At 43.0% G+C, this 26821-nt stretch overlaps 1 protein-coding gene across 5 annotated transcripts in view; it reads right to left on the reverse strand.

Moving 5' to 3' along the window:
- The window catches only part of Tnrc6b (trinucleotide repeat containing adaptor 6B), a 213853-nt gene that overhangs the window by 143983 nt on the left and 43049 nt on the right, over positions 1 to 26821 (reverse strand). For 3 of the 5 annotated variants that reach the window (XM_048355025.1, XM_048355016.1, XM_048354983.1), the window contains exons 2-3: positions 16749 to 16824; positions 2897 to 2986 (exon numbers count right to left, since the gene is read on the reverse strand). In XM_048355025.1, the coding sequence (XP_048210982.1) occupies positions 2897 to 2941 (45 nt within the window). In that variant the 5' untranslated portion in view covers positions 2942 to 2986; positions 16749 to 16824. Of the gene's footprint in view, positions 1 to 2896; positions 2987 to 9766; positions 9928 to 16748; positions 16825 to 26821 lie in introns of those variants that run through there. The other 2 variants (XM_048354999.1, XM_048354991.1) reach the window with 2 other exon arrangements.

Raw genomic sequence — 26821 nt, forward strand, 5'->3', positions numbered from 1 at the left:
GTGAACTCGGGGCCTGGGTGCTGTCCCTGAGCCTCTTTGTCTTCAAGGCTTGTTCTCTACCAATTGAGCCATAGCTCCACTTCCAGTATCTTTAGTGGTTAATTGGAGATAAGAGTCTCACGAACTCTTTCCTGCCTAGGCTGGCTTCAAACTGCGATCCTCAGATCTCAGCCTCTTGAGTAGCTAGGATTACAGGCGTGAGCCACTGGTACTTAGATGCCCAGTATATACTTTGTTAAAGTGAATGCCTATATAATTCTTTCAGTTTTTGACAATATATCTCAATTTTTTTAAATGAAGAAAGCATGACATAAACAGCTGAGGTTCAAAATGTGTCTGTAGCCATATGGCAGATCAAAAACTGCTGGGTGATACACAGCTCTACTCTATAATAGCCAGACCAGGCATAAGTGCACAGGTGTACGTGCGTGCGCGCGCACACACACACACACACACATACACACAGCATTAAATTCAATGACTCAAAGCTATGTATCACAGATAAAATGTTTTCCAGATCAACAGGCATTCAGATGTCAAGTAAAGCATGTTATATGTGTTTCACTCTAAGAAAATCAGGCCAAAAGAGTGTATCACCCTGCCTGTGGATGTCCTGCTATGTTGCCTACATTTCACAAAACATACTTTTCATAGTTAACCTATAAAAGCATGGAACACAAGATTCATGGCTAGCAGTATTTCAATTAAAACTTAGCTTTTCAGGAAAAGAATGTAGTACTAGCCAGAGCACCCTAGAATTTCAACCTTCTTTACCATCATATTTCACTGTAAGTTAATAATCAGGATCTTGAGGGGAAGAGTGTATGGGTCCCTCACAAATCCTAGGCTGGTGTGTCTTGAGTCATGGGCACGTGTGCATATGTGTGTGTGTAGGTGTTAGGGAGTTCTCAGAGTAGAATCTGTATGTCTCACAGATTCTCATGAGCCCTCAATAGGACTCAGGGTCTAGATAGGCCTGATGTTTTGGCTACAAAATCAAAGAGACATGGTGAAATGGGAAAGGAAAAACAACACATTGAAGGGGGATTTAGAAAGATGCTGAAGGGCCGTTTGTAAGAGGGACTCGCACAAACAGTGCTTCTCTGAAGCCAGCTCAGGAAGGGTAACAGAGCGAACAAGGGCACAGCCTCCCAAGAATTCAACCAATTACAGAAGGAGGCCTAGAGGCAGTGAAGACTGGTGCAATAGGAATGCACTGACACTTAACAAATTCAATGATGTGAAAGTCATAGACAAAATTAACCATTTTGGCTGGCTTCGTGGTAGAGTGCTTGCCTAGCATGCATGAAGCCCTGAATTCTATTCCTCAGTAGCATAGCAACATGAAAAGCTTGAAGTGGCCCTGTAGCTCAAGTGGTAGAGTGCTAGTCTTGAACAAAAGAAGCTGAGGGACAGTGCTCAGGCCCTGAGTTTAAGCCCCAGGACTAGCAAAAAAAAAAGGAAAAAAAGTAACAATTTTAAGATGAACAATTCAGAGGCATTCAGTATATTTACAACATGTGCAACATCTCTATCTAGTTCTGGAATGTTTCCATCATAACAAATGGAATCCCTGACCCCACACTGAGCAGTTACTCACAATCCCTCATTTTCCTCAACCAAGTTCCAGAAAATACCAATCCGCACTCCATCCATGGTTTTATTAATTCTTCTTATAATAAGGAATAATACAGCGTACAATCTTTTGTGTCTAGATTCTTCGAAGGTTTTTAGTGACACTGCTCCACTTTCAGTCTAGTGCAGGTAGAGGCTGCAGCAACCAGGTACCCCAACTTGGACACATCCTGGGCAGTAGCTAGACAATGTGACGCTTAAAAGCTCCTAGGAAGCTCTACAGCCAATTCTGGAGAAGAAAGGGGATGAGCAAAGGGGACAACAGGGTCCCATGTGACTGGGCCAGGACAGAGTCAACGAAAGTCAAGAAATGGAACCAGACAGCAATAGAAATGTAGACGAACACATAGACAGAGTGTTGACAAGGAGAGTATTCCTTCAGGTTTAGGTCAAAACAGCCAATCAATTACCACTTAAAAATTTCTAGCCGGGGGCCTGGGGATATGGCCTAGTGGCAAGAGTGCTTGCCTCGTATACATAAAGCACTGGGTTCCATTCCCCAGCACCACATATACAGAAAATGGCCGGAAGTGGCGCTGCGGCTCAAGTGGCAGAGTGCTAGCCTTGAGCAAAAAGAAGACAGGGACAGTGCTCAGGCCCTGAGTCCAAGGCCCAGGACTGGCAAAAAAAAAATTTTTTTTTTCTAGCCGGATGCTGGTAACTCACATCTATAATTCTAGTTACTCAGGAAGCTGAGCTCTAAGGATCTCAATTCAAAGCCAGCCCAGGCAGGAAAGTCTGGGAGGCTCTTACCTTCAATTAGCCACCAGAAAACTGGAAGTGGAGCTGTGGCTCAAAATGATAGAGGCTAGCTTTGAGCGAAAGAGCTCAGGGACAATGCCCAGTCCCTGAGTTCAAGCCCCGTAACTGAAAGAAAAAAAACTCTAACAGACTAATATCTACAAATTATCAGTGACTGCATCTATGCAGTAAAAGGGATAACTTTGACTTTTGTCTCCTGCACTTTGATTTGTTTTCATTTTATACAAGAATATATAATTTTCCCGATACAAATTAAAAAGTACAATACTAGTATGCTAAAAGTGAACCATAAGGTTTGGTAAAATAAGTTTTAAGTTTGTCATACAGCATAACAAAAAATTATACTGAGAAAAAAATAGCTTCTTGGACAGGCTAGGTTATAATGCAAATCAATTTAATTTCTAGATTCACCTAAAACAAAACACCCACACTACTCTTCCATTGCCTCTACTGTTTAGTTTCTACTCCAACTGTTCTTACTGTTATGTAATTTACCGACCTTGGAGCTGCTTTCTTCTGACACTTCTCCTTCATTGGTTTGCATGGGAACAGACACTGTGCAAAACTTTGCAGAAACGCAAAACACTGCCTGAAAGAAGACAGGAAAAAAAAAGATATGTTAAGGAATGCAGGGTAAGGGTTTGCTATTTCAGAGCTCTAAATTGAAATTCAGCCACTGAGATCCTGGGCCCTGTGAGGCAATGACCTTAAACCACTTAGGTATGAGTCTGTGCATGCATGCACACACATGCATACAAACATACATCTAAGGGGGAGGATAGTTCCTCCTCCTTGGAGGCATCAGGATATTAATAGTTCTAGATTTCTTCCCCCATCTTGTTTTGTCTTTTGGCAGAGGTGATATGGAAATCTTTTTTTTTTTTTTCCAACCCCAGTTCTGAGGTTTGAACTCAGAGCCTGGACATAATCCCTCACTTTTCCACTCAAGGCTAGCACTCTGCCACTTGAGGCACTGCTCCACTTCTACCTTTTTGCTGGTTAATTAGAGATAAGAGTCTCATGGACTTTCCTTTTGGGGCTGGCTTCAAATGGTGATCCTCAGCTCTTAGCCTGCTGAGGAGCTAGGATTACAGGCGTGAGCCATCAGTACCTGGCTGGATATGGACATCTCCATATGGTTCTTGCCATAGATGCTGACCTGACAGAAAGGATGCCCCAGAGCCACGGCGTGTACCAGCATTAGGCTGCAGCAGGTGATAGTGCCAGGATGCTGTGCTGTGCTATGGATGTGTTTCTTGGATTTATGGTTATGTTCAACATTCTTGATTGTTTTACAACTGAAATTAAAATGTACTCTATCCCATCTTTTTATTTGGAGAAAACAAGCCTAATAAATCCTTAATTTGTTTAAAAAATAGTAGGCTTTCTATGGGGTAAGACATTTTTCCTGTTAAGAATATGAGTCAAGTTGGGCCCTGGGTGGCTCATGCTTATAATCTTAGCTACTCAGGAGGCTGAGATCTGAGGATCACAGTCCCAAGCCAGCCCATTCAGGAAAGACCATAAGACTCTTATCTCCAGTTAACTACCAGAAAACCCGAAGTGGTGCTGTAGCTCAAAGTGGTAGAGTGCTAGCCTTCAGTGAAAAGCTCAGGGACAGCATCCAGACCCTGAGTTCAAGCCCCATGACCGACAAAACAAAGAAAAAAAGAATGTGAGTCAAGATGGGTTTTAGGGCTCAGGTTTGTAAACCCAGCTACTCAGAAGGTTGAGACCTTGACGATTGTGGTTTGAGACCAATCTGAGCAGAAAAAAACAACAACAAAAACCCCCAACAAAACCACTAGACTCCACCTCCAAAAAGCATGGGTAAAGGCATGGCTCAAGTGGTATAGTGCCAATCTAGCAAGCTTGAGGCCCTGAGTTCAAACTCCTTACTGTACCACAAATTATACAACATATTAACAAACTCATTAAATACCTAATTGTTGAAAAACGGTCAAATAGACACAAAACAAATCTCCATTAAAATAGAAGTACAAATGCTAACTAATCTGTCAAGCATTTTAAAAGGTTCACAGTTATGAAATATAAAAGCTAAAATTATTTGTGTAACATCTGCTGTGTATACCAGCCCTAGTGATCTGCTCTGGACCAGCCCCAAGACCTCCACTTCTCTTCTGCTTCACCTTCTCCCACCATTTCTCCTGCACTGGGGCTATCAAAGTATCTACGGTGTTCACCTCACAGTGTTTTGGGAACAAACATCTATTTAGGTAATGTGAAATGTATACAGGGTAGAGAAGAAGCTGTCACTCAACCTCCACTCCCTTCCTCCCAGGTGAAGATACTGCCCAGTCCCTGACTGCTTACCCAAAGTGAAATGGGCTTCCCTGAACTGATTTGCTCCTCCTTCTTATGGCTGTGTAATATTCTACAAGATACATAAACCCTACACCTCCTGGACATTAATCCTGTATTTTCTGAATCGCTGGCACAGATGTCTTCGATTCCATGGGTTATTTGGTTCTGATATCGTTCCTTTTGCTGTGCAGAAAGAAACTCTTTCATTTGATGTAGTCAATACCATTTGTCAGTAGTTGCCCTTGGGCACCTGCCATCCTTCCTATTCAGAAAAAATTTACCTGTGCTTATAATTTCCAGGATCTTTCCTGTATTTTCCTACAGTGGATTTAAAGTTTCAGGGCTTATTTTAAGCTCTTGGATCCAACTGGAGTTAATTTTTGTACAGGGGAAGAGACAGAGGTCTAGTTGCAGTTTCCTGAAGGTAGACAAGCCACTGTTCCCCACACCATTTGTTGAAGAGGCTCTCTCTATTCTCTACTGTATGTTCTTGGCTCCTTTGCTAAAAATTAGTAGAACTATACAATTTGTGGGTAGGGACAAGAGGAAAAAAAAACTGGGCAAGAGGGAAAGGGTGACATTCTTCAAAAAGAAATGTGCTCAATCTGATATATGTAACTGTAATCCCTCTGTACGTCACCTTTATGATAACAATTAAAGATTAAAAAAGAAAGAAAGAAAATATTCCTGAGACTTCTCTACCGTTTCTTGGTCTCTGGGTTTCCTTGCGCCAGTGTGACGCTGTGTGCTGCTGCAGGTCTGTAGTATGAGCTGGAGTCTGGGACTGTGATGATGCCAGTAGTGCTCCTTTTATTTAGAATAGCCGTTGCTGCCCAGGGTCTTTTATGTCTGAATTCTACAATTCTGTAAGAGATGATATTAGGGTCTTGATGGTATTACATCAATTATTTAACACTGGTTTTTGATGGTGTGTTCAATTTCATCTTATTAATAGTGCCAATCCATGAGCTTGGGAAATCTTTCATCTTCTGACATCTTCTTAAATTTCTGTATGGTTTTATAGTTTTCACTGTAGAGATCTTTCATTTCCTTAGTTGTTAATATCTAGGTGTTTCATTGTTTTGACGATAATGTGAATGGAATTAATTTCCTGATTTTTTTTTTCTCAGCCTGTTCATTGCTGGTATATAGAAAAGATACTCATCTTTTTTTTTTTTTTCTTTTCTTTTCTTTTCGTTGATCCTGGGGTGCAAACCCTGGGCTTGGGCACTATCCCTGAGCTCCTTTTCTCTCAAGGCTAGCACTTTCTACCACTTGCACCATAGAGCCACTTCCAACTTTTTCTGTGATTAATTGGAGATAAGAATCTCACAGACTTTCCTGCCTAGACTTTGAACCTTGATCGTCAGATCTCAGCCTCCTGAATAGCCAGGATTGTCTACGGCCATACCACCCTGAACGCGCCCGATCTCATCTGAATAGCCAGGATTGCTGAAGTGGGCCACCAGCACCCAGCCGTTTGGTCTTAGAGTACTGACTTTGTATTCTGCTACCACCAAGTGTTAAGAGTTTTGCATTTTTTTAATTGTTGTTGTTTTATGGTGACAATCGGATTTAAAGTCAGGGCCTGAATGCTGTCCTTCAGTCTTTTTTCTCAAGGCATTTTACTACCTGAGCCATAGCTCTACTTCAATTCTTTTTTCTTCTGATTAACTGGAGACGTTTCTGATTAATTGGAGTACTTTCAGAGACCTTTCTAAAACCCAGGCTGGCTTTGAACTACTATCCTCAGATTTAAGCCTTCCAAGCAGCTAGGACTACAGGCATGAGCCAGTGGTACCTGGCTAGTTTTACCAGGTTTTTAGTTGTTTTGTTTTGTTTGGCAGAGCCTCCAGGATCTGTTAAGTACAAGATTAGAATACTAGCAAATAAAAATACTTTGACTTCTTCTTTCTCTATTTGAATCTTTCATTTCTTTCTCCTGCCTTATTGCTTTGGCTAAGGATTCTAGTATTGGTTGAATAAGAGTGGAGTGGACCCCATGGGGGGAAAGGGAAAGGGGGAGGAGTGAGGGGGGTAGGAGGGACAAGGTAACAAACAGTACAAGAAATGTATCCAATGCCTAACGTATGAAACTGTAACCTCTCTGTACGTTTGATAATAAAAATTTGAAAAAAAAAAAGAGTGGAGTGGATCTAGGCTGAGCAATAGTCAATTTCAGACATTGTATATAAGACTTTTCTGTACTCAAAGTGAAGAAGCTTGGTTTCAATAGGTAGTAAACCATACTCCTGTTGTGTTAAATTCTAATGAGTAAGAATTACCTATATTCTAATGAATAAGAATTATCTATATTCATCTTTCTAAAATGGATCCAAGATGTATCTTCATGTTCTAAAAAGATCTTTAACCAAGGGCATAGCAGAAAGGAGACAGAGGGGATGATCCAACTGAAATATATTTGGCTATATTTGGCTTTATAAGGTTTGGAAGAAGTGGGGGACAATGGTGTGTGTGTGTGTGTGTGCGCGCTCTTGGGCTTAATTCAGGGCGTGTGTGTGTGTGTGTGTGTGTGTGTGTGTGCGTGTGTGCGCGCGCTCTTGGGCTTAATTCAGGGCCTGGGTGCTGTCCCAAAATTTTGTTTGCTCAAGGCTTGTCTCTACCACTTGAGCCACAACTCCACTTGCAGTTTTTGGTAGGTAATTTGAGATGAAGAGTGTCTGTGTTTGTCTGCTCAGGCTGGCATCAAACCACGTTTCTCAAATCTCAGCCTACTGAGTAGCAAGGATCATAGGCATGAGCTACCAGTATCTGGCTTGAGAGCTAACTTCTATGGGAGGGTTTATTAGGAAGATGGGGTGAAATAAGCAGAAAATAATTCACTTAATGTTGTGTTGCATTAGGGAGCAGTGGAGGTATAATGAAGAGATGAGTAAGAATATATACACACATACAAATTTTTTAAGTGAACATTAATGAATTTAGGAAAAGAGAAAAACAGACAACAGTAACGACAAAATAAAACAGAAAGTAAAACAACAAAAAGAGCAAGTGATATTCAGATAATCTAGCTAGTAGGTATGAGTTTAGGGAACTGAAGATTTATGAATGGAGAAGCAGGAGAAGGAGAGAGAGAAGTGCCACTTGTAGATATAATAAGGTGGGCAGAACTGGTGAGAGGCTATGTGGAGAAATAAAACCATGATTCAAGGGAGAATACTAAAATACAGTGATGACATTCAGACACTACAGCTTGGGTTAAAAGGAGGAGAAGCAAACTACAAGATTAAATGAGAGGAAATAATAGGTCTATGCTAGAAGGTAGACATTAAAAGGTAAATGGCTTTTATATGATTTACAGAGAAAAACCATAAAGTTAAACAAATACAACACACAAAACACTTGAAACAACAGAATAACAAAGACAGAGATATGTAACAAATAAATTTGAGTTCTTATCTTTATTTATATCTAGACTTTCCTGCAGGTTGCAAAAGGCTGTTTTAGGCCTGAGCGTGAAGCCATTACAGGCAGCAGGACTTCAGAGTTCAGGCTGATGGCTGATAGCACTATTGTTTGGCTCAGCAGGGTGGCCCAAGGCTGCTGAGCTGCCAGGTGTGGCTCAGCTGGCTCTATCTAATGTGGGCTGTGCTGGACTTGTGCCAGATCTTTCTGAGCTGCCAGAGCTTGGTGGTACATCCCACACATGGGTCAGGTTTCAGGAGGACTGCAACACTTTCTGAGGTGGGACCTACAGACGCTTTCCAGATGTCTCTGCTCTCTGGCTCAGCGAGAATTCCCAGTCCTTCATCTACCAGTACTGGAGCCTGCTGGGTTCCTGCGGCCTGCCTCTGGCTTCACGGTTGCAGCCTGGCTTCCTATGGCTTAATCTTTTTGCTTTTCTCTGTTGGTTAGTCTGTTCTCCCTCCCAACACCTCTAAGAACTCATTTATACGCGAGTTCTATTGAAATGCCACCTTGTGGACTGTTAAGTTGTGATTGGTTATTGACTCCAGGTTCCCAAAGAAATGTTCTCAGGATGGCGACTCTGTTGTCCTCTTGACTGGGAGGGGCACAAAATGCCTTAGCTTCCCAAGTCAAGCCTCTCACAACAGATGAACCCACACTTCTCAAGTTCCTGGGCTGGCAGTAAGGTTTGCAGGTTGTTTTTCCAACAGCTGAATATGGCAGTCCCTCCTTGGGACACTGATTTCACCTGATGTTTCTGTCTTCCCACTCTTTCCTACACTCTTAAAGTGCATCATCTCCTCCTGAGGTACTACAATTTGTCAAGCTCCAATTAAGGCCTTACCCCCTCTGCTACTCCAGCCCTCAATTTTCCAGCACGTTAGAATTGAAATAATTAAGACAGATCAATGAAGGATAGTGAATGACCCACCCCATGGCTGGCAAGAGTGGGCCTGAGGGGCAAGGACAAGTGACAGGGCTGGACAGAGAGCTGTAGTTGTAACCAAGGAGTCAGACAGACACTAATGCTTGTCTGCCACCTGTGCCCTTGAGAAAGTGCTTGTCTTGAGCTCAGATTTCATTTTTGCCTGTGTAAAACCAGAGCGCACATCCTTTAGATCTGTGGGGTCATGCTGCCTAGACCCAGGACCTTGCTCGTGGCTGGTGCCCTACCACTTAAGCCATGCCTCAAGCCCAACATTTTGCTGGATAATGAAGATGAAGTCTCAGACTTTTCTGCTCAGGCTAGCTTCAAATCTGGATCTTTCTTTCACGTCTCAGCCTTCATACTGAACAATCAGTGTTCTGAGGATTAAATAATACATTTGTGCTCAGGAGACAACAGGTCCTCAGTGAGAACACGCTGACTACCCTCCATTCTTCTACTTGATTGATTTACAGTCGCCTATAGGCTCCTATCCTGTCTCCTCCCGGCACCTCTCCATGCCTGTGGCTCCTCTGCACCATCACCACTGCTCTTCTCCACCCCCCAGCAGGTACAGAAACCTGCCCGAATGGCAAGTGAGCTCAGAAGGAGGAACAAAACTGCTGCCCCAGGGAGCGGGTATTTTCTTGGGGGTCCATAAACTTTTGCAGGACCCTAATAATTCCCTACCTCTAGGTCAGTCTGTTGAGTTCTGAGATTCAGGGCTATGAAGTTCACCTAGTTGCACTTATGTAAGCCACATCTCCAATTCAGCTTTGTTAGTAACAGAGGCGCAACAGTTGGTGTCTCCAATACCCTTAATAAAAAGGCATTTCTCAACTGTTAGAGAGCTGAGTCAAAACAAAGACTGCTATTTAACAGCCCTCAACCTGTGTGGATGGGACTGAAATCTTGATAGAGAGACATCAAGTTAAATTTAGGAGCATAAAATACATGCGAAAGTTTGGAGGTTTCTGTTGGGACCTAGAACTTTATTGAGAGACAAAGTATTTTCCTGTACATAAGGCCACATGAATGGTTAGAGTTCTGTGCTAGCTTTTATGAAAGTCTGAGCCTTATAAACCATAGGCCGCAAAGTATTTTGACCTTCATTGTGACTGTAGTTATGGCAACTTTGTCATCAGTTAAGTGGCTGTTTCTATAGAGACAAGACTGTATGCATTAGGCTAGGAGCCTTAACAAAGGCTTGGGAGCTTTGTTGGTCTCACCAGGAAACCACCCTCAGTTGACTGTGGTGGTGGTGGTAATTAAAACCCATCTGAACTAGCTGGGTGCTAGTGGCTCACACCTGTAACCCTAGGTACTCAGGAGGCTGAGATCCAAGAATCACAGTTCAAAGCCAGTCCAAGCAGGAAAGTCCATGAGACTCTTATCTCCAATTAACCACCAAAAAGCTAGAAGTGGCTCAAGTGGTAGAGCACGAGCTTTGAGCAAACAAGTTCAAGGGCAGCACCCAGGCCTTGAGTTTAAAACCCATAATCTACACACACACACACACACACACACACACACACACACACACACACACACCCTCAACTGAACTAAGTATCAACTGTGCAGGTGGCCACAGCATGCACTGGCCACTCTGGCCTAGCAAGCAAATGCCAGCTGTGCTGTCCTCAGCAAAGGGAGCAGGGCATTAGCAAGCTCGGGTGGCTTCAGTGTACAGCAGCGGCTGCGTGACCTTGAATTATGCCTGCACAGCTTTTCCTAAGCAGCATGGCTGAGGCAAAGATTAGATCGTAGGGGAAAGAGTCTTTCTTCATGTAGGGCTTTTAGACATCAGAAAGTAGGACAATTATTTACTGCATGTAGCAGCTGAACTTCAAACAGCATATATATTATGTGTTAGTGGAGTTTCTCGTTTAAGTTGTTCGTGCTAGACATGTGTAGGTGTTTCGAAGAGGAAAATGGAAATGAAGAGGTTTCTGATTGAGCCTTACAGAAGGAAGAAAACGGCTAGGCATGCTCTGGCTTAGTGCACTAAGAGACAAAAAGCTGGAGAGCATGATGCTTGATGCTTCCTTCCACGTGACTGGCCTCAGAAAAACCCTCACTCATACCAAGCTCAAGCCCCAATACCAGAACCAAGATAATTTTTTTTTTTACTTCTTCTCAGATGTAAGCCAGTTCTCTTGTCAACTGTAAAACAATAAAACAGTCACAACGATTTGCTCTGCACCTCTGCTGATTCAGAACTTGCTCAGGGAAGGAGTATTATCTATGGAGTCCCCTTTGATACTAATTTACGCCTAGACTTAGGATCAGTGGTCCCTGTCTACCCATCAACATTATTACTTGCAGCACACCCTTCTTTCAGAAGCGCTGCCCTAACCCCGTTACTTCCGGGCACACTATGCTGCACTTCACACAGGCACACCGTTCTACTCTCTGTACATAACACGCCAGCATCTATCTGTGTACATCCTCATGACACAGTGATACGATCCTCACTCCATTTCACTACAATTTGGATCCTTGGGCCCAGAGAGGTGCTTCCCAGAGGTGACGAAACCATTCAGACATGGGGTCCAGGGGAAGTCTTCTTGTCACTGGGGGCACCGCCCTTGAAGGGTCTGCAGGACCCCAGTATCTCCCATGCACGAGGTGAGTAGGTGAGTACTTTATCCTGCCATTATGTGCTACTTTACCCAAAGCAACAGGGCCAATCCAGTCATGGACTGAACCTCTAAAACCATGAGCCAAAGTAAACGTTTTCTGTGTAAGTTTATTGTCTCAGGTATTTATTACAGTGTCAGAAAGCAAACAGAACATCCCATTGAAAATCCTTTCTTCTACTGCCAACTCATACTCCTACCTTGTAATATCCACTTGATTTTTTTTTTTTGGTAGGTTGTGGGCCTTGAACTCAGGGCCTGGGCGCTGTCCCTGAGCCCTTTTGCTCAAGGCTAGTGCTCTACCACTTTGAGCCACAATGCCATGTCTGGTTTCCCGGTGATTAATTGGAAATAAGAGTCTCATGCTCTTTCCTGCCAGGGTTGGCTTCAAAGTGAGATTCTTAGATCTCAGCCTCCTGAGCAACTAGGATTAGAGGCATGAGCCACCAGTGCCCAGTCCCACTTGATTTTTGTTTTTTGTTTTGTTTTCGTTGCCAGTCCTGGGGCGTGGACTCAGGGCCTGAGCACTGTCCCTGGCTTCTTTTTGCTCAAGGCTAGCTCTACCACTTGAGCCACAGTGCCACTTCTGGCTTTTTCAATATATGTGGTGCTGAGGAATCGAACCCAGGGCTTCATGTATATGAGGCGAGTACTTTACCACTAGGCCATATTCCCAGCCCCCCAACTTGATTTTTGTATCTAAAAATCTTTCTTGATCAGTATCATATGGTTTGCCTACTTATTATTTTTTTTTATCAAAGCCTCTTTTCTCCTTTAGTTTTTTTCCTTTTTTTTTTTTTTTGGTGTTGTTCTTTTAGAATTATCCTTAATAGTTTTTAATGTTTCTTTAACAACAAATGCTGGTGAGAATGTGGGAAGATAGAATCCTCATTCACTGTTGGTGCAACTATAAACTAGTGAGACCACTATGGAAATCAGTGTGGAGTTTCTTCAAAAGACAAAAAATAGAGTGGGGCACTGGCACTCACACCTATAATCCTAGCTATTCAGGAGACTGAGATCTGAGGATTCTGGTTCGAAGCCAGCCTGGGCAAGAAAAGCCATGAGCCACTTATCTCCAACAAACTACTCAGAAAAAAATCTGAAGTGGTGCTGTGGCTCAAGTGGCAGAATGCTAGCCTTAAGCAAAAGAAGGTCAGGAACCGCACACAGGACCTGAATTCAAGCCCCAAGACTGGCATAAAATAAAGACCAAAAACAGACTTTTCTTATGACCCCAACATACCACTATTGGGCATACATCTGAAGGAGAGTAAATCAATAGACCAGAAAGACTTCTGCATACCTATGTTTACTGCAACACTGTTCACAATAGCCAAATGGCACAATCAGCCAAGGTGCTTAATAACAGATGAATACATAAAAAAGATGTATACATACACACACACAACTATGGAATAAAGCTTAAAAAGGGAAACAAAATAATGTCATTTGTAGGAAAATGGATATAATTAGAAAATGTTATACTGAATGAGAAACAAATCAAGCTCAAAAAAGCGGAAATAGCATATTCTTTTGCTTATATATGGAAGCTAGACCAAAAAGACATACTTATTCATACACATAATACTTATATACATGTTTGGATAAACACAGAACATGAGTCTAACTTAAAATGACTTAGAAGAAGGGAGAAGGGAAAAGGTAGAAGGTGAATACTTTTGAAATACATTCCAACTATATATGAAAACAGCATAAAGAACAGCAACAAAAGCTGTTGTCCAATAGGGGTGAGGAGAGAGGGACAAAAGTAACTGTTGGAAGGGTATGCCAGCAGCAGGGGCTCATCTAACAAGGAGGACGAATAAGGATGAAGCTCATTAAGCGAACTGTTAGCATGTTTGAAAACAGTGATGAAACTTGCTGATATTGTTTTAGGAAGGGAGAAAGCAGGGAAAGGACAATGTTAGAGAGGGTAAGATTGTATACATGTGGTGAGATATCATAACGAAATCTCTCCCTCAATATCTAATATATACTAATAAATATAGTTCTTAATGTTTCTGTTAGAAGTCTTGATGGGCTAGGGTATAATCGAAGGTAGAGTGTATACTGAGCATTTGCTAGGCTCTGTTCAATCCTTAGCATGTACACACATACACACACACACACACACACAGTTCAATCCTTAGCATGTACACACACACACACACACACACACACACACACACACACACCACACACATAGACCTGGGCAACATTCTTGTTTGAAGGGCACAGCCTTGATTGTGTCTATGAGTCTCAGTCAATCTTGCTACCTTTTTTGACAGAGGGGAGGAGAATAAAATAAGAATGCCTAAGTACATAAGGAGTACATAAGTAGCAGGGTGCTACTTAGAATTGTGTGAGGTAAGCAAGGCCTCAATACAGAATTGTAAGAAGCAAAGCGAAGTCCACTTCCATGAAGAAGGGTGAAGAGATGGTGCCAAAGCTGTCAGGAGAGGACATGACAACACATGTGTAACACTTCATCTTGAGCTGTCACTCCTCTGCCATACCTGTAAAAGTGATTGACACACACAGGACATGACTTAACAAATGTGAATGGCTAATAAGAGTAATGGGATTCAGATCCTATGGAAGTCTTCTATAAAAGTTGGCAAATATGCTACTATTTCAAGATCCTCTAGAATCTGGCCCTCACATCTCTTGAGCCTCATTTGCCTGGTTTCCTTGTAGCCACACTAAAAAATGCTTGCAGCTTAGGCTGGGAATATGGCCTAGTGGCAAGAGTGCTTGCCTCCTACACATGAAGCTCTCGGTTTGATTCCCCAGCACCACATATATGGAAAACGGCCAGAAGTGGCGCTGTGGCTCAGGTGGCAGAGTGCTAGCCTTGAGCGGGAAGAAGCCAGGGACGGTGCTCAGGCCCTGAGTCCAAGGCCCAGGACTGGCCACCAAAAAAAAAAAAAAAAAAAAAAAAAATTGCTTGCAGCTTTACCAATATGCCAGATTGGTTCTGATTTCCATGGTTTTGTTCCTATTACTCCTTTTGTCTTTCTCTCTCCTGCTGCTGCAAACTAAGGCTCTACTTGTTACTTTAGACTCAATTTTCAGAAGTGGTAGTGTTAGCCTTAAGCACATAAGCTAAGGAAAACCTTGAGACTCCGAGTTCAAGTCTGAGTTCTCTCTCTCTCTCTCTGTTTCACACACACATACACACTCAACTTTTTTTTCCCAGTTCTGGGGCTTGGACTCAGGGCCTGAGCACTGTCCCTGGCTTTTGGGCCTCTACCACTTGAGCCACAGCACCACTTGTGGCTTTTTCTATATATGTGGTGCTGAGGAATTGAACCCAGGGCTTCATGTATACGGGGCAAACACTCTACCACTAGGCCATATTCCCAGCCCAGACTCAACTTTTATAAAGCCTTTTCTTGACCCTCTCTAGGGAGAAGTGACAATTACTTTCTCAGTGTCCCCAATAACATTTGTCTGATTTCTACTATAGAATCTGTAACACTTTACTGAGTTAACTGCTCATGTAGATCCTGTCAGGGGTAAGGACTGTCTGACACTTGTGCCATAAACAGCCCTTGAAATCATTTGGTACAAGATGGGGCCACACACATATGCTTTTTCTACACTTCTTGTCAGCAGTCTACAGCCTACCTGCCTGAATGGAAAATTTGGTATGGACTGAAAGTGATGTGATATATATCCAAATGCCCCTGGTAGAGAAAACATTCCCCATCCCTGTATATGTAAGAAGAGATTTCACTGTGAACTCCTTGATACCAAACAGTAACACTTCATTGTTCTTTTTTCTTTCCCCTATGGACTTCCTTGCCTGGGCTGGCTTTGAGTCATGATCCTTGATCTTAGCCTAAGTAGCTAGGATTGTAAGCTTAGCTTTGTTGTTCAAGGCTAGCACTCTACCACTTGAGCCACCTCTCCACTCATCGGTGGGTAACTAGAGATGAGTCCCACAGATTTTTCTGCCCAAGCTGGCATCAAGCCACAATCCTCAGATCTCTGTCTCCTGAGCAGCTAGGAACACTAGCCACCAGCACCCAGCTACTAATTCTTAATTTCTATGTTCAGCCTACTTAAAACTATGAACCTGTCACTTAGTATGTAATCAGTGAGTTTCTATAAAAGAATGACAATCAACTGAAGTGTGTTGTTTTTTTTTTATTTAAAATGTCATACAAGTTGGGGTATGGTGGCACATGCTTGTAAACCCTGTATCACGGAAGGCACAGTAAAAGGATCACTGGCTTTGGGCAAAAAGTGTTAGACCCTAACTGAAAATGGAATAAAGCAAAAAAGAACTGAGGGCATAGCCCAAGTAGAAGAATGCCTGCCTAACTGAACATGAGACAAAATTTAAACCCCACTATCACCAAAAAATGTTTTAAAAATCCAATACAGATTAGTTTAGTAAGAGTCCCTACAACACGCTAGATAGCTGAGTCATTCTTTGTCATTTATTATTGGAAAAGTTGCTTAACTTTAATATTCTCTATTTTTATCCACTAAACTAGGCAGGAAGAAAAATTCTAGAATATACATATGCTCTCAGCAAGGTGTCCAGGAGTAGTAAATAGGCATTAAAAGTAAGTTTGTTCCCAATTCAGATGTGCAGGATAACTACTGGTGCAAATAATAGAGGGGAGGGGAGGGGAGGGAGCAAAAAGAAAAGAAGCAGAGGAACTACCACAAGTGGAACATAGTGGTACTACAATCCCAACTACTCAGAAGGTAGAGGCAGAAGGATCATAAGTTCTAGGACAGCCCAGGGGAGAAGGTAATAAAACCTTGTCTGAAAAATAAGAACAAAAGGGGTGGGGTCAGAGGTAAAGTGGTAACGCATTTGCTTAGCTTGTGTTAGGCCATGGGTTCAATCCTCAGGGCTGCAAACAGACAGACAGAACTACCAGAGCAGGAACTACCACTTCAAACATCCTTCTAAAAGAACATTGGAAAGAATATAACAATATTTTTTCTTTTTACAATTAATACTCCTGTTTTATTGCAAGTACTTGGTGGCGTTAAATTTTTTTAATTACCTTTGACAGTATCCTGGGGCAACACCAGCCAGAGACGATGAGTCTAGGTTACATTCAGTGCAAAAAACCCAAAACCCTGGAAAGAGAGAAAAATCACAATGATCCCCATGCTCCATGCAGGCTGGCAGGAGACGCAGCAGTGCAACAAACTCCACCAAGTGCAGCTACTGTGAGCCGGTGGCCTGACTCTCAGACCCTCAGCGTCTCATCCCCTGGATAGGAACAGCATCTTACAGGGAAACGGGTCGTAGGTAGTGGGGTCTGAACCCAGGATTTCACACATGTGACAAAAGCAATCTCCCACTCGAGTTGCGCCCACAGACTTTTTATTTGTATTTTGTTTTGGAGACAGAGTTTTGCTCCATGGCCCAGATCGGTCTGGAACTCACAGGCTTCCTGCCTCTGCCTCCTAAGTAGCTAGAAATACAATTGTGCAGCAGCATCATACTTGGCTTCAAAGAGTACTTTCCAAGTTTAAATTAAATATGTATAAAGTGCCTGGTATAGGACAGAGCACCCAAACCCCACCCAATAAAAGCCACATGGCTTAATATATTAAGAATGTGGACTGAAGGCTGGGGATATAGCTCAGTGGCAATTTCTTTTTTCTTTCTTTACATTTTATTGTAAAGGTGATACACAGAGGGGTTAGTTACATAAGTAAGGAAATGAGAACAATTCTTGTCGAACATTGTTATCCCCTCCCTCGTTTTCTTCTGATTTCTCTCCAATTCCCCTCCCTGCCACTGCTGCACTGGTTTCACCTTTTGTCTCACCATTTCTGTGGTTCCCTTTCCCATCCCCAAATCAGATAACAGTGGTAATTTCTTTAGTACATGAGTGACAATACATCCCATTTCCCAGGGCTTTAGGCCTACATTATGTCCCAATACTTCATTTAATATTGCTTGAATCAATAAACTTCAGACAAAACATTGTTGTCTCTACTACTGTTGTCTCAGCAGTCCTTTTTCAAAAGTAAGTTCGGAGCTGAGCGCCAGTGGCTCACATCTGTAATCCCAGCCACTCAAGAGTCTGAGATCTAAGGATCACGGTTCAAAGCCTGCACAGGTAGGAAAGTCTGTGAGACTCTTAAGAGGTAGATCAGTAGCCTTGAGCAAAAGAAGCTCAGAGACAGCGCCCAGGGCCTGAGTCCAAGCCCCAGAAATAAATAAATAAGTACGTAAATAAATAAATAAGTTCAACTGATCTTTGTATAGGTATGGCTTGAATTCAGTCAATAATCCATGATTTTAGGGTAAACATTTACCAAGAACTCTCCAGAACCATTTCTCTTTCCCTTCTATTCACATGGCCCAAACCTTGCTTTCCTGGTCCATGTGTCCTGAGGTTGCTGAGGGGCCCTGGTTCATTCACTCCCTCACTCCTCTGTCAGCCTCTGGTGTTCTGCCTGTTCTCTTGGACTGAATCCTCCTCTGAGACATATTCTGCTAGACTGGTACGATCCACAGTCCACCTTCTCACAGCATAGACTGCATCCTACCCATCCCTGAGTCTGCTAAGTACAAGTTCAACAAACACTGTAAACCAAACACCAATGGAAGCCCAGGAACTCACTCTACCAGTATAGATGCCCCCCCCCCCCATCAAATAGGGGCTCAATTGGCTCTCGTGCTGGGTCTCGTGCTGGGTCTCGTGCTCATGGAGAGCTCAGGGCTATGTGGCATGTGTGACCTTTGGCACCTCAGAAAATGATCGATTCCTTCATTTTGTATAAATACAAGCAAACAGTGACAAATATTAGTTCTTGAATTGAAGTTTCTACCCAGGCTGAGCCACAATTTTTCTAGAGTTATTGTCAGTCCAAACTCTATACATAAAGGATCTCAATATTAAACTCTTTCTTATCATTCCTGCTTTAATCTGGGTTTGTTTTCTTTAAGCAACCTCCCCTAACTGCCAAGGTAGAAGAATAACTTTAGCCAGGGGTTCAGTTAATGCCTGTAATCCTATCTGTAATCAGGAGGCTGAGAACTGAGGATTGCAATTCGAAGCTTGCCTGGGCAGGAAAATTTTTGACATTCTTTATTTCCATATAGTTAACAAAAAGCCCAAAGTGAAGCTATGGCTCAAGAGGTAGAGTGCTAGCCCTTGGTCTAAAAAGCTCAGAGTCAGAAACCAGGCTCTTGAGTTCAAGCCCCAGTACCAGCACCAAAAAAAGAAGAAGAAGAAGAAATGTAACATTTTTAGGCGAAGGCAGGTGGAATGCTGCCCTGAAGCCAGGTCTCACTGTGTTGACCAAGTCTTCCAAATGGGAAGCAGAATGCTTGAACAAGCTCAGAATACTGTATTGAGTAGACTTCAGTTTTTCCTAGCAATGTGTGTGTTGACTCCACCAGAGTTTTTGAGCATGTCCTCTGGCTGGCACTGTCTAAACGATTGTCATAGCGTGACAAACAGATACACTGCCTTCTAGAGGCTTATAACCTTGTGGTGTGCACACACATAAACAAGTGCAGACATGCACAGCAAGTCCACTTGCCAGCTCAGAGGAAGGATGCACCCAGCTCTTGAGTGAGAAGAGTGGGCATCACGAAAGGCTTCACAGAGCTGTGTCCCGAGCCTGCACTGCCAGTGGACTAGTGTGTCCCACAGAGTGTGTCCCAGAGGGCGCAGCTTGCACAGGGTGCAGCTTGAACAGGACACGTGACTGGGCAATGCTCTAGGAAACAGTGCAGCGTTTGTGAAATGAAGCCAGTGGGTGAGCAGGTACCAGGTTTGTATAGTACACAAGGGAAAGTGGCTTTCCTTAGACACATCTGTACTTTCTGAAGGTCATTTTAGTGGTAGGGTACTTAGGTATCAAGAATAAGAAAATCAGTTAAAGAAACAACTATTCTGGGCATGGTGGCTCATGCCTATAATCCTAGATCTGAGGATTATGGTTTGAAGCCAGCCAAACCAGGAAGGTCTGGGAGACTATTAACTCCAATAAACTACATACACACACACACAAAAGCTGAAGTGTTTAGCTTAAGTGGTGGAGTGTCAGCTTTGAGCATAAAAGGTCAGGGACAGCACTCAAGCCCTGAGTTCAAGCCCCAGGATCAGCGCCAAAAAAGGAAGAAAGGAAGAGAGGGAGGGAGGGAAGGAGGGAAAAACAAGTAGATAAAACTAGTGTGAACCAAGGCAGTAAGAGGCAGTAGGAATAGACAAGAGAGAGCATACTGAACTAGTTGGAGACTAGAATCCACAGTTTGGTGAGAGGAAGGAGCTGAGGATGTTGCCAGATTTCTGATTTGAATGGGAGGGGCAGCATTCTGAGTTATGCTGGAGGAGAACACACTTCCCCCAACCATGGGTTACTTGCATTGTAGCTGTGTTGAGTTTTAGACTTGTGGTAGAGGAGGTGAAGTATGTTAGCATTAGGTAATTATTTAGAGGTTCTCAAGCTTACAAGAGCATCCAACACTCGAGAGAGTTTAGGGTTGTCAAGATACTTGGGAGGCTTAAGTGAGAGGGTCACTTGGACCCCGGAGTGCCAGGCCATCCCATTTCCTAAAAATAAAGAAAGAAGTACTTTGGAAAGGACCCCCTTCCCTTGCCTGTCCTCTGCCGCTTGAGCCACAGTGCCACTTCCAGTTTTCTAGTGGCTAATTTGAGTTAGGAGTATCACAGACTTTCCTGCCCAGGCTGGTTTGAACCAAAATCCTCAAATCTCAGCCTCCTGAGTAGCAAGGATTACAGGCATGAGCCACGGGCGCCTGGCTAATTATACTTTTTTTTTCACTCAAAGGGCTATTTCTATTGAGAATGCGCACAAATAAATGGCCGTTTCTCTTTAGGTAAACCGGCAAATTTGACAATGCTATGAAAGGTAACAATGCAAGTGTTTACACCTTGCCCAACATTATATAGCTTGGCAACCTCAAAAAAATCTCACCTAACACAGGATCCCTGTCACTTACACTGCAGATAAGGGGAGTGGGGGAGGAACCCACAACTTGGCACCAGCTATGGGACGCAGAAGTTTAAAGAATACATAGAAAACTGTAGGCTAGTCAAACCATGCCATCTTCAGAGAGAGAGAGAAACTATTACTAGGGGTCCCTAAACCCATTTGCCTTGGAACCCCATTTCATTCTTTAAAAACGCATAAAATTCATAAAAATGACAACTACAAAGTTTGTCTATGTTAATAATTATCAATATTTATCATACCATAAAGTAAAACTGAAATCTTTAAAATATTAGCTCATTAAAATCTAGTAATAAGGTATCACATCTTAAAAATTAAAATTATGCTTTTTCAAAGGATTAAATCCATGAGAAAAGCACCACTTCTTATAATTTGACAAGATCTTTAATGTCTGGCTTGAGAGGATAGATGGGAAGTCAGAGGTAAGGAGATCACAGCTCAAGGCTGACCAAAGCAAGATAGTGGGACATAATCTGAAAAATAAACATAGCAAAAGAGCTGAAGGTATAGCTCAAAGAGCTCTTGCTTAGAGCCTGGCTTCCACTTCAAATCCCAGTACTGTGAAAGATATAGAGAGATATATAGAAATACATGTATGCGTTCTCTCTCTCTCTCTCTCTCTCTCTCTCTGTTTTCTGATGGTTATTGGAGATAAGAGTCCATGGACTTTCCTGCCTGGGATATTTGAGCCATGATCTCAGATCTCAGCCTCCTGAAGATTACAGGCATGAGCCACCAATATCTGACACACACATTCTCTCTCTCTGTTCCCAGGTGTGTGTGTTGTGTGTCTGTGTGTGTGTGTGTATGTGTGTGTGTGTGTGTGTGTGTGTGTAGATAGATAGATACATGGAGACAAACACTTGCTTTAGTCCTAGCAGCTCACTCCTGGTAAATCTCAAAGATGGAGGTGGCCAGGGCAAGGTAGGCTGGCACTGGGCACAGAGCCTGGAAGGCGCTCTGCCTTCAGGGAGCCTCTCTGTGCTGGGCAGCATTCCCTGGAGGCCACGTCAGGCTTTCCTTTCTGGCGAGGCGCCTCGCCTGTTGTGCTCGGCTGCTGGAAGCTGCAAAAGGCTCCCCAGCAACGCCTAGCCATGGCTTCCCGAAGCTGTGTTTACTAACTGCAAAAGCCTTCAGCCACTTCTTGATCTGGCTGTCTTGAAAGGCAAATTCAACATCAACCACGTAGCCAGCTTTTCTGTGCCAACAGCCATGAGAGTTTGCTGTTCTGTCCCCATGCATCTTGCTCGCTGTAAAAACAGTTCCAGAGCATCGTATGTCTCTGATCTAGTTGCCATCAACTGAAAACAGTTTCTCATATTTTGTAGCATAAACTAAAAGCATTCTGGATGTAGTTGGCATAGAGTCCATCTCTGGCTAACAGAGAGGTTTGAATTCATGGGTAACCAGAGAAAGGGGGTTGGCAGTATCATGTTAATCTGCTTTCTTACCAAGCCAATGTTGGATAGTATGCATTCTTTCACTTGAATTCTTCCTGTGATTAGTGTTCTGAAACTACCCTGCGGGAAGTGCAACAACTGAGAGAAGCTCTGAGCTCCTTTTTGGTCTCATTTTTAAATAAGAAAATAAGATACAAAAATAGAAAATAGTCATGAACCTACAGCATACAGTTAAGTTTTTCCGGTCCTTTTGAAAGTTATATTTTAGTAAATATATTCGCTAAGGCTCCTTAACAAGACAGATGTGTGTGTGTGTGTGTGTGTGTGTGTGTGTGTGTGTGTGTGACTGGAGATTAAACCCAAAGCATCAAACAAAAATAGATTATTTTCAGATAGAAATGAAAACAAAATTTTCAAAAGATTTCTGTGGTAATGGTGTCAATTGACTGCATGACCTGAAATGTGCATGTGAACAAGTTTAACATGACAAACTGACAGGAACAAAAATGATACTTTCTGCATTAATAAAAGTTCTGGGGCTGGGAATGTGGCTTAGTGGTAGAGTGCTCACCTAGCTTGTGTGAAGCCCTGTGTTCGATTCCTCAGTACCACTTACACAGAAAAAGCCGGAAGTGGCGCTAAGGCTCAACAAGTAGTAGAGTGCTAGCCTTGAGCACTAGCCAGGAACAGGTGGGAGAAAATGAGGGAGGAGGTAACACGTTGGGTAAGAAATGTACTTGCCTTGGAGCTGGGAATATGGCCTAGTGCTAAAGTGCTCGCCTTGTATACATAAAGCCCTGGGTTCGATTCCTCAGCACCACATATATAGAAAAAAGCCGGAAGTGGCACTGTGGCTCAAGAGGTAGACTGCTAGCCTTGAGCAAAAAGAAGCCAGGGACAGTGCTCAGGCCCTGAGTCCACGCCCCAGGACTGGCAACAAAAACAAAACAAGGGCTGGGTATATGGCCTAGTGGCAAGAGAGCTTGCCTCGTATACATGAGGCCCTGGGTTCGATTCCCCAGCACCACATATACAGAAAACGGCCAGAAGTGGCGCTGTGGCTCAAGTGGCAGAGTGCTAGCCTTGAGTAAAAGGAAGCCAGGGACAGTGCTCAGGCCCTGAGTCCAAGGCCCAGGACTGGCCCCCCCCCCCAAAAAAAATGCAAGAAATATACTTGCCTTACATATGAAACTGTAACCCCTATGTACTTCACTTTGACAATAAAGAAGAATAAGCATGAAAAAGAGACAGGCTACACACAGCAATGTGAACAAATCTTATAAACATGGTGACCACACAGGAAGTAATATATAGCATATGATTCCATGTTCAAGACCAGACCAAACATTAATGTTTGTAAGAGGGATGGGTGAGTGAAGTGAAAGAAAACTACATGAGTAGCACAGTCTCCTCTGGATGGGGGAGGAGGGGTCAGAACTAGGGAATCTGCTGGGTCCCTCAAGGTCTGTTCTCTGAAGTCAGAGGTGATAGAGTAAACTAATTCTCCCAAGTTTTACATCTATATTTTATACTACTGTTTCTATTTTGCTGCTGGGGATTGTACCAGAGCCTTGTCATGAAGGAAGGCACTGCCAGTTTATGTAGTTTTTTTTATTGTGTGACATACTTCACAGTAAAAAAAGACTGAAAGCAAAACAAGATTAGAATTAATACAAAGGGCAGGTGATTTGTGGCATAGCAACAACTCAGGTCGGCTGAGCCTTTCTCCGCGCTGTGTTTCCAGACCGCACTCAGCAGCGCACTCAGCCATGCTGTCTTTCCTTGCCTGTGTTTCACACCCCTTTCTAGTCTAGGCACTCAGTTACCCTTCTACCAGAATAAGTGCATGGTCATTCAAGACACAACCCTGGTGTCTCTCCCTGTTTTGTGCATCTGCCACTTAGGAGTCTGTTTGACCTTTGTGAAATAAGTTGTCTTTTCTCCTTTCCATCATTCTTGAAAAAAGCGGTTTTTCTGTCCGGTTCCTGCTTTGGCCAGGTGGCTTGGCCCTTGTTAATTACAGTTTAGTTACATACATCCTTTTCCTGAGCACTTTAATTAAGTCATCCTGTTAGAAACTCTTGAATTTTAACACCTCCTGTTAATTAAGCCACATCCTTGGCAGACTGGAGCCTGAGCTCAGCCAATGGGAACAGAGGGGTGAGGCCTGCTGTCAGGGATAAAAAGGGAGCAGCCTCTGGGAGCAGCTTTCTGTAGCAGTAAACATTGCCAAGTTCCTTTTGACTTGTCTTTACTTCTGTGATACCTAATGTCTGGAGCTATTTACCTCAGTTTCATAGCTCATCTATAAAACAGACTAAAAATACCTGTCTCAGATTAACTTGGTAAATATGAGTACTAGACTCTGCTAAGCCTGTCCCTGCTCCCCATCCCTGGCTTCCTCTGGGATCTCTTGGCCAGTAGTACAGTTTGATTCCTGTATCCACTTGTTTTTTCTTTATTTTATTTTTATTTTTTGCCAGTCCAGGGGCTTGGACTCAAGGCCTGAGCACTGTCCCTGGCTTCTTTTTGCTCAAGGCTAGCACTCTGCCACTTGAGCCACAGCGCCACTTCTGGCCGTTTTCTATATATGTGGTGCTGGGGAATCGAACCCAGGGTTTCATGTAGATGAGGCAAGCACTCTTGCTTACCACTAGGCCATATTCCCAGCTCCTGTATCAACTTGTACAGATAGCTGATTCCTGGAGCAGGGAGTAGATCTTCCTCCTCTACCGTGCAGTGTGCAGCACAGTGCCTGGTGAGTACCAGATGCTCAGTTTAGACCTGAAGAGCTACTTCCAGGTTTTCATCCTATCACATGGGACCCCCACCCCTGCCCTGCCTCCCTAGCCTGAGACACTACACCAACGGGTTTCCCACAGCAGCCAGCCACCTGAGAGGATGGAGCTGCCCCTAGGTATCATGATAAAGCCACTACAGTGCAGTGCAAGTGATAACCACAAAACTATTTTATCAAGTATGAAACTCATTAGAACAATAGAATTATTGCAGAGTTGCAAGTCAAGAAGGGGCTTCAAGAAGCAATAAAGAATTAACATGAACTAGAGGGCGTGATTCAAGTGGTAGAACACAGGCTATGAGCAAGAATTAATGTCAAATTGCTATCTAATATAGTATAAGTTTTTTGTTTTCAGTTAAAAATACCTTAATGCAGTTTTCTAGTTTTCACATTTAGCTATTTCTCATTTAGTTACTAGGGATTTACGTAATGTCATGACAAAAAATTGTGCATGTGAATGTTGACAGCATCATGACTCATGATAGCTAAAGAGTGAACCAGCCTAACTGTCCATCAACTGATGAGTGGACAAATATTCATACACTCAGCAGAAAACTACTCAGCAATAAAAAGCATTTGGCACAGGTGGCTCACAGCTGAAATCTTAAGCTCCTCAGGAGGCTGAGATCTGAGGACTCTGTCGAAGCCAGACAGGGCAAGAAAGTCCGTGAGATTCATCTCCAATTAACCAGAAGGGGAACTGTGGCTTAAAGCGGTAGACTGAGTACTAGCCTTGAGCAAAAGAGTTCACAACACGGATAGACCTCACACACAGTGTACTCAGTGAGAGATTGTATGATTTTACTTAAGTGAATGGTCCAGAAAAAATGAGAGCCTAACTAATGCAGAAGTGAGAACAGGGCTTGACTGCAAATGGACAAGAAAGGGAGGGCTGGAAGTATCACTCAAGTACTAGAGTACCACCAGCCTGTGAGCAAGACAAGGCCCTGAGTTCAAATTCAGACCTGGCCCCTCACTCTGCTTAAAAAAAAAAAAAGAGCAAATGGGGAAGAGGAATCTCTTTGGGATGATGGAAATTCCTAAAATTGAGTTGTTGATGGTTATAAAACGTGTAAATTTACTAAAAATGTGTTTTTAATTGAACACTTAAAATGGATGAATTTTGAGGAATGTAAATCACATCTCAATGCAATGTAAAAACACAAATATTTTGACACTTTTTCAAAGCCAGCTGTAAGTCTGACATCTTCACAATCTTACCCACAAGGCTGGAAAATACTTGCCTGGCATATGAAAGACTCTGGGCCTAATAATAGTACTCTCACATATATATGCAGAACCGGGTCATAAGGATACCAAGTCAGTTTATGAAAATGTTACCTATGAAATCCCTTTTAAAACCCAAACAAGCTGGGCACCAGTGGCTCAGGCCTGTCATCCTAGCTACTCGGGAGGCTGAGATCTAAGGATCACCATTCGAAGCCAGCCCAGATAGGAAAGTCCCCATGAAACTCTTATCTCCAATCAACCACTCAAAACCTGGAAGTGGAGATTTGGCTCAAAAGTAGAATTCTAGTCTTGAACAAAAGAGCTCAGGGACAGTGCTCAACCCCCAAATTCAAGCCACACCACCAACCTAAATAAATAATACAAACTCAAACGGCATCTGGAGGGGTAGCTCAGTGACAAAATACATGCCCTGGGTTCAATCTCCTGAACCAAAACCAGAAAGTAAAACACAAACAAAAAGCAAACCATCTAATCCCAAACTACTTTCACTATATATAATCTTCCAATCTAGGAGCAGTAAACAATGATGCTGATAACAGACTTGCACTGTGTCTTCTGGCAAAACTGGGGTTTGAATTCAGTGCCCTGTGCTTACCCGAGGGCACTCTACTGCTAAGCCATACGTCCAAACTTTTTTCCCCTTATTCTTATTCTTCAGATTAGGCCTTACATTTTGCCCAGG

The sequence above is a fragment of the Perognathus longimembris genome, chromosome 1 (assembly GCF_023159225.1).
Source record: "Perognathus longimembris pacificus isolate PPM17 chromosome 1, ASM2315922v1, whole genome shotgun sequence".
Taxonomy (NCBI): Eukaryota; Metazoa; Chordata; class Mammalia; order Rodentia; family Heteromyidae; genus Perognathus; species Perognathus longimembris.